The following is a 7,696-nucleotide window of genomic DNA, read 5'->3' as shown; positions in this document are numbered from 1 at the left end:
ACCATTCACACTCAGCATAATATGCTACACTAGCGCATGGCCGAGCCGCCATGCGGGCTTTTTATAGCCATGCGCTTCCGGGACCTTCCAGTACCCTGGAAGAGACCAATCAGATCCGACGCAGGACCTGAGCATGTGACCCCTGCTCTCCAGTTAGAGGTCAAGTTGCGGGCATGCCCAGTAGCACGGCACGAGGACTTAGCCTCTGGAGCGGTTCCCTGTGGAGCAGGTTGCGCTACCATTGCTGCACCAGAGGTGGCAGCAACATCCAGGCTCACAGAACAAGTCTGAGCAGCACACCTGGCTCGCCGTGATTCCTGAGTAGGGCCCTGAGCGGTCGGAGCGGAATGGGAGACCGCTGTATGTACGGCTCTGGATACCTGCTGTGCAGAGCCAGAATTCCGACGCCTAACACTTTCTTGATTTTGTTATGTCCTTCTTTGTCTTTATATGCTATGTATATTACTGATTCTTATCTTGTCTGCAGACGGTTATAAATAAATATTAAAAAAAAAAGTGGGTAAAAAAGCAGGTCTACTTACAGAGCATTTTTCCTGTTAACACTCCTGTTTTTGCTGCAGAAAAATCTGCTGAAAATACTTAACGTGTGCACACACCCTAATAGTACTTTTAACTATGAGTGATAGAAATCATCATGAATGCAAATTTACAAGGGAGCTTTGGTTATTATGTACAGAAGTCTAGAGCCCTTAAGTGACTTTTAAAAAAAACATTGAGGTGAGTGGTTCGTGTAACTCTCATGTTTATCCAACTTTCCTCTTTTTATTCAAGATCATAGAGCATAGAAAGTGAAGAACCTTCAACAAACTTTTCACACACCCTTTTGAATGAGCACACAAAAACACTTCAGCCGTAGTCATTTATTCCGTTTGTTTAAGAGAAAAAAAACAGCAGTTCCTCTAGAAATATACTCGGCTTAATTCTATAAAGGTGTCAGACATGAACGCAACAATCGAATGACTGACACCGTATACACTTCTATAAGTCTAGTAGGTATTATGGAATCTCATGTATGCTGTCTGGCAAGAGGCTCAAAGATATAAACTGTTTTGTGCCCCAGACTTGTTCCCCGTGCTCTGCTCCAGACAATTTGCTGTTAACTTTAGTTTCTATTTGCTTCACCTGTTCAAAGATACGCTAGCCAAATCTCCTCCCTTCACAGGTGCTAATCTCACAAAGAGTAGGAAATAACGATACGTTTCCCACTGCCTTGTTTGCAAGCTCATTTTGGAACAATGAAAGAAAGCAAATGTTTGATTTTAGACAACTCCTTATAGTAACATTGAAGTTTTGAAGGAAGTGATGAGACTGTATGATAACTCCTTATACATTGCAGTATTAGAAGTGAGGAGATTGTATGATAACTGCTTATATATTGCAGTATTAGAAGTGAGGAGACTGTATGATAACTGCTTATACATTTCAGTATTATAAGTGATGAGACTATGATAACTCCTTATACATTGCAGTATTAGAAGTGATGAGACTGTATGATAACTCCTTATACATTGCAGTATTTGAAGTGAGGAGACTGTATGATAACTCATCCTTATACATTGCAGTATTATAACAAGTGATGAGACAATATGATACATTGCAATTTTCTAACAATTAATGACATTGTCTGATAGATCATTATACACTGCAGTAGAACAGCAAGTGATGAGATAGTATGATAACTCCATATACACTGCACTATTATAACGAGTGATGAGACTGTATGATAACTGCTTATCCAAGGGAGGACATACCGCCCGTGCAGCTGGTGCAGCTGCACAGGGGCCCAGAGGTGGACGGGGGCCCTTGCAGGGTGGCTAATAGTGAGGGTAATCTGGCCTGTTTCTCAGAGTCTGAGGCTCCATGGGGCTCATGGCCAGATTGCCCTCATCATGTGTGGTGGGCAAGGAGCAATCCCTGCTGCTCTGCTGCCTACAGGAAATAATTTCAGCAGAGCTGCAGGAATCTGTCCTTTGTTTCCTGCCGGGTGCTTTCTCACTGACATAGGCATGCACAGCTGGATAACATCAGCATGCAGCGCACACCTGTGTCATAGGGAAAGTTGCCAGTGACGATGATGCTGTGGGATAACGGATGTAGAGGTGAGTGTTGTTTTATTTTTTTTACCAATACACTTGAGAGAGGTTTAGGTCAATGAGGAGTGGTGGGGATAACAATGATATGGGTGGTGGAGAGGATAATGATGAAGGTGGGGAAGAGGACAATGATGGCAGTAGGGGAGAACATTGATGGAGGTGAGGAGAGGATAATGATGGAGGTGGGGGGAGGGCAATGATGGAAGTGAGGGTTATGATAATGATGGAGGTGGGGAATAGGACAGTAATAGGATGTGAGTTAGAGGACAATAATTGGATGTGGGAGAGAGTACAATCATGGGATGTGGGGGAGAGGACAATGATGGGGTGGAAAAGAAGACAGAGGACAATGAGGGATGTGGGGAGAGGACAAAGAGGGGATGGGAAGAGGACAATGAGGGTGTCAGTGATTGGGATGGGCGTACGGGGGACTTATAATGGACTTATGAACAGGGGGGATGTTAGATATGGATGTAAAATGAATTGCGTGGTGGAGAGGGTGCTATGTCCCTGATAGCGTCCTCCCCATCTCACAATTCATTATGACATGATCAGCGACTTAAAATTTATTGGGAAGTGGGAGAGGAGGTGGTATGGTCAATAGGACACTTTATAATGAATTGAAAGGTGGGAGGTTTTCTGCATTAGAATTTTACTCAATACTTTAATGGATTTAAAGGAAGCCTGTCAGGCTGTATAGCAATATAAACCTGTAAATATAGGGTTAATCTGCAGGCTGATATAGTTATGAAAGTACCTAGCGATTGTATTGAAAGTGTGAAACCCATGAGAATATTAACTTCATTCCTCCCTGGAGCTGCTAGTTTTTAGTCATACAGGCATGCTGGAGTGGCTACAGTCACCATGCTGTAAGCACATCTTGGCACTTTGACTAACCACAGACTCACCTAGGAGGATAGGGACCTCTTAGAAACCTCTGCTTGTTGACCCTCTCACAAGCCAATATTTTAAGCATCAATATGGCAGAAAAATTTTTACCTTGTCAAAATCAGCATGCCTGGAAATAAGTCCCAAAAATAGGAATAGGTTCTTGGAGTAATTAGGTCACTTTCGTGTCTTCAGGAATGATCATCCAGCTCGGGTCAATTTAAAGCCCTGTAGGCACTTTGTGTTAGGCCTCTTTCACACTTCAGTTTTTTGCCATCAGTCAAAATTCGCCAAAATTTGAAAATGGCGGATCCGCAAAAAAATGTATAAAACGGATGCAAGCTGATGGGACGGATCCGTTTTTTTAAGGATCCGCCATACCGATTTTACTGCGGATCCTCAACAAAATGGATCCGTTCCATCCATTGGTATCCGTTTTGTACATCCGTTGGATCCGTGTTCTTGCGGATCCGTTTTTCCACACCTCCAAAATGGGATGCTCCCAAATATGATTCGCTCTTGGAAAATGCTCTCAAATGTGATTGGATGCTGGAAACTAGGGAGAAATATATCTAGGGTGTTGTGATACAATTTCTTTGAAAGGTTTTAGAGCTAGTGGCAGCGATGGAAGGAGTTAGTGCGAGTCTGGAAGGAGTTATTGCGAGTATTGACAGCTTCAGTGTGGAATTGGATCTTCACTTGAATCAGTTGGCAATTATTGCTCTCGAGACGGAGAAAAGAAGATTGCGAATCCTGCGTATGAGGAGACGGCGCCAGTGGATTCATCCCATTAATGCGCAGAGGTTCACTCGTGGTGTTTTTTCCACATTGTACCTGGAATTGAGGGATAATCCGCACAAGTTCTTCAACTACGTGCGCATGCGGCTGGAATTCTTTGAGATATTGGTGGATCGTGTTGGAGAACAAATCCGGAGAAGGGACACACAAATGCGGTTTTCTATATCACCGGCGGAGCGTTTGATGGTGACCCTTCGGTAAGTTATCTACCTTTTAAAATGTTTCAGATTCTGCAGGATTTTATTGTTATGTTATGGCTTGTAGTTTGTATTAATTTTACTGTTTCAATTTTTTTAACAGATTCCTGGCAACTGGAGAATCCTTCACCTCCCTCCATTTCCAGTTCCGGATTGGGATTTCCACTATTGCTGGAATTGTACAACAGACCTGCCGGGCATTATGGGATTCTCTACAGGAGGAATACATTCCAGAGCCAACACAGGAGAGGTGGCTGGAGATTGCAGAGAAGTTTCAAGAAATCTGCCAGTTTCCAAACTGCATCGGTGCCGTGGATGGCAAGCATATCAGGATTGTAAAACCTATGGGATCTGGTTCACAGTTTTACAACTATAAGAAATACTTTTCTATTGTGCTGATGGCCATTTCGGATGCAAACTGCAAATTCATTGCCATGGACATTGGTGCATACGGTCGTTCTAATGACTCTCAGGTGTTCAAGATTTCCACCATGGGCCGTCGCTTGTATGGAGACAATTTTAACTTCCCACCTCCAAGACCACTCCCTGGAACAACAGGCCCACCAATGCCTTTTGTGTGCGTTGGCGACGATGCTTTTCAGCTATCTAAACACCTACTCAAACCATACGGTAGTCGTGGATTAACACACCAGAAAAGAATCTATAACTATCGGTTAACTAGAGCGCGCAGAGTGGTGGAGTGCGCGTTTGGAATTTTAACTGCCAAATGGAGAGTCCTGTTAATAGCCATGAAAATGAAAACAGAGACTGTGGATGAGGTGGTGAAGGCCTGTGTAATCCTGCACAATTTTGTCCTTTCAAAGGAACCAGTTTCCATCAATGATAATCTGTCTGGAACCACCTTGTGGGATTATGAGCAACAAACTTTTCGGAGTACTGGATCAGTGGCAAGAATCAGGGACACCTTTGCAGACTATTTTGTGACACCAGAGGGACAAGTGGACTGGCAAGATGACATGATATAATTTTCTATACCAATTGTGAGTAACTTTTCTTTTTTTTTTTTTTAACTGAAATGTTACCAAGTGTTTGGCTTTCCCAAGCATTGTTACCATGTGATTTGGTTTACTTTTTTTTTTTTTTTTCTTCAAGTTTTACACTTTACCAGTGTTACCAATTGTTGGGTACCAAGCATAAAGTTTTACCAGTGTTACCAAGTTTTACCAGTGTTACCAATTGTTGGGTGCCAAGCATAAAGTTTTACCAGTGTTACCAATTGTTGGGTACCAATTGTTGGGTACCAAGCATAAAGTTTTACCAAGTGTTGTTTTGCACTTACAAATGTTACCAAGTGTTGGGTACCAAGTGTAAAATGTGACACTTTGAAATTTTACCAAGTGTTGTGTACCAAGCGTTTAACACTTTGAAATGGTACCAAATGTTGTGCTACCAAGTGTTTTTTTGTACCTTGTACACCACCGGTGTACTGTGAAATATTGTTGTGTGTTGTGTTACCAAGTGTTGTGTTTACCTTTTACACCACTGGTGTAATTTGAATATTTCAAAAGAAAGAAGCAAAAAAGAAACAACACAATAAAGTTTTTTGAAAAAAAACCCAGTTTATTTCTGAATTTGTAATATTGCAATTTTTTTTTTTTTTTTTGGTATATATTACCTTTTTTGTAATTTTTTTTTGATATATTACTTTTTGTAACTTTTTTTTCTTGGTATATATTACCTTTTTTGTAATTTTTTTTTGATATATTACTTTTTGTAACTTTTTTTTCTTGGTATATATTACCTTTTTTGTAATTTTTTTTTTTTTTTGTTAAGAAAACATCACAGAGTGTGATAATGTTGGGCGGAGATAGTATTGGAGGGGTTAACAGGGTTGACCACATCGAGGGGGGGGTAGAGGACTGGGGAGGGAGTTGGTGAGGACCAGAAGTTGAAGGGGTTTAACACATGTGGTTGGGACGGGAGTGGATGGACAGACGAGGTTTGTGGGTACATTGAAGGTGTATGTGGGGGTAGGTATGGTGAGGGCATTGGGGTATAATGCAATGGGGAAGGTAGGTACTGGGAAGAATGGAATGGGGAACTAGAGAAAGGAGAGGGAGTGGTAGGAGGAGGGACGGCTGTGTGATGGATGGTGGTGGAAGGATGGACGGGGGAAGGATGGACTGTGGAAGGATAGACAGAGGGAGGATGGACAGGGGGAGGATGGACAGGGGGAGGATGAGATGCTTCAGCAAGCACTTCCACTAGAGCATTCTGACAGGCTTGCATCACACGCATCTGCTGGTGAGTACTTAAATCTTCCATTTGCCGGACAACAGATTGAAAAAAGGTATGTCTCGGTGTCTGGTTTGATTCTAAATTCATCTGTTCCATGTATCTTCTGAGTTCCATGATACTTTGATTGATCATGGTCAACCCAGAAGATAACCGTTGTCCATAAGTGTGGAAACCGTGTTGAACAGATGAGTTTAGACTCAAACAGTCAGACAAGGTCATCCTTTCCTGACTCCTCAGACGCTGCCGGCCAGAACCAAAAGTTGGTCGAGATGTTGCGGCAGTGTCTGAGGGGTGGGGAACAGGGAACAAGTCGTCACCAGCAGCTTCATGTGATGAAGTCTGCCCTGCTGCTCCAGTGCTGGTGGAGGGGATAGAGGGATGAGACAAGAGGGTAGGTACAGAGGGGTCGGATACCTCGATGTGGTCACCGGGGGCGGTCTCACTAGGGATCACTCCAGAGGGACGCAACTCTGATGCAGACTCCCGAGTGCTGCAGATGGTGCTAAAAAAAAAGGAGAAAAAAATGTATATTAAAAATATTGATATTTAATTTAAGTCTGCTGAAAAAAAATTTGGTTAAACATTTCTACTACAGAAATTGTTTGGGGAATATTTACCTTCTGCACACCATTGTAGATCGCAGGAACGCCAGGGCTTTGTAGTTTTTGTACTGGGGTCCCCGGCGTCCTCCCGACGATCCACTCGGGGTCTGAATCTCTTTGTTGTAGTCCCTCTTGAAGCGATCCCGGAGCGGCCGCCACCGTGTGATAACCCTGTCACCTGTGAAGCAAAAAAAAAAAAAAAAAAAAAAAAAAAGGTTTAGTATTCAACACTTCACATGCTGGAAATATAAGTTACTGAAGTTGTAATACTTACGCACAAAATCCCTGGCCCTCGCATTGAGTTCCTCCCAGTTGTCAATAACCTCGGAACACACCTCATCCCAGAGCCGTCGGGTGGTTGGTTGGTCGGCGTGTAGACGGTTTGCCATGTTCCACAGCGGCTCCCGGTTTTCCACCTCACGGATTAGGTCATCAGTATCGATGACCACACCCTCCTCCAGATGTCTGCGGGGAGCACGCTGTGAAACCTGTGAAGATAAAAAACAAAAGAAAAAACAAAAAATTACATTCTATTCAAACACATGATGTTCATTTAAACAATTATCCAAATAGGGTTACTTACCGTTTGCCGACCACCAGATGCATCACCTTGACGACCCTGGGATGTCCTGGGAGTCACTCTAGTACGGGCACCGGATTCTGAAGACTGTGGGAAAAAAAAAAAAAAATGTTGTTTCGATGGATGCGTAGTTATGGTGTGTGCACTGTGATGAATGTTTGTGTTGGGTGTAGCATTATGTATCTGTGTATGTGCTAAACTTACACTCTGCGCACCCCCTCCTTGCGTCTCTCCACCCTGCACGTCTCCTCCTGGAAG

The 7,696-nt window shown here is 43.0% G+C and overlaps 1 protein-coding gene across 1 annotated transcript; it reads right to left on the bottom strand.

Annotated features, from left to right (window-relative positions):
- Positions 1-5,797: 5,797 nt before the first annotated feature.
- On the bottom strand, positions 5,798-7,422 carry LOC141081110 (uncharacterized). Its single transcript, XM_073566085.1, has 3 exons — positions 7,133-7,422; positions 6,874-7,036; positions 5,798-6,758 (listed from the first exon to the last, which is right to left on the bottom strand). Exons 1-3 carry the CDS (start codon positions 7,245-7,247, stop codon positions 5,798-5,800), a joined length of 1,239 nt encoding a protein of 412 aa, XP_073422186.1. The 5' UTR covers positions 7,248-7,422.
- Between the last annotated feature and the right edge of the window lie 274 nt (positions 7,423-7,696).

The sequence above is a fragment of the Dendrobates tinctorius genome, unplaced genomic scaffold (genome assembly GCF_039654945.1).
Source record: "Dendrobates tinctorius isolate UK_male_01 unplaced genomic scaffold, ASM3965494v1 ptg000004l, whole genome shotgun sequence".
Lineage (NCBI taxonomy): Eukaryota > Metazoa > Chordata > Amphibia > Anura > Dendrobatidae > Dendrobates > Dendrobates tinctorius.
Note: the sequence above shows the minus strand (reverse complement) of the source record. Positions and strands in the feature narration are given on the sequence as shown.

Bases quoted from the DNA above. Each gene is read 5' to 3' on its own strand.
- LOC141081110 (XM_073566085.1), bottom strand. From the start codon at position 7,247: ATGGCAAACCGTCTACACGCCGACCAACCAACCACCCGACGGCTCTGG. The intron at 7,037-7,132 runs GTAAGTATTACA...TTTGCTTCACAG, and splicing joins GAGGGCCAGGGATTTTGTGC to GTGACAGGGTTATCACACGG. The intron at 6,759-6,873 runs GTAAATATTCCC...CTTTTTTTTTAG, and splicing joins TCTACAATGGTGTGCAGAAG to CACCATCTGCAGCACTCGGG.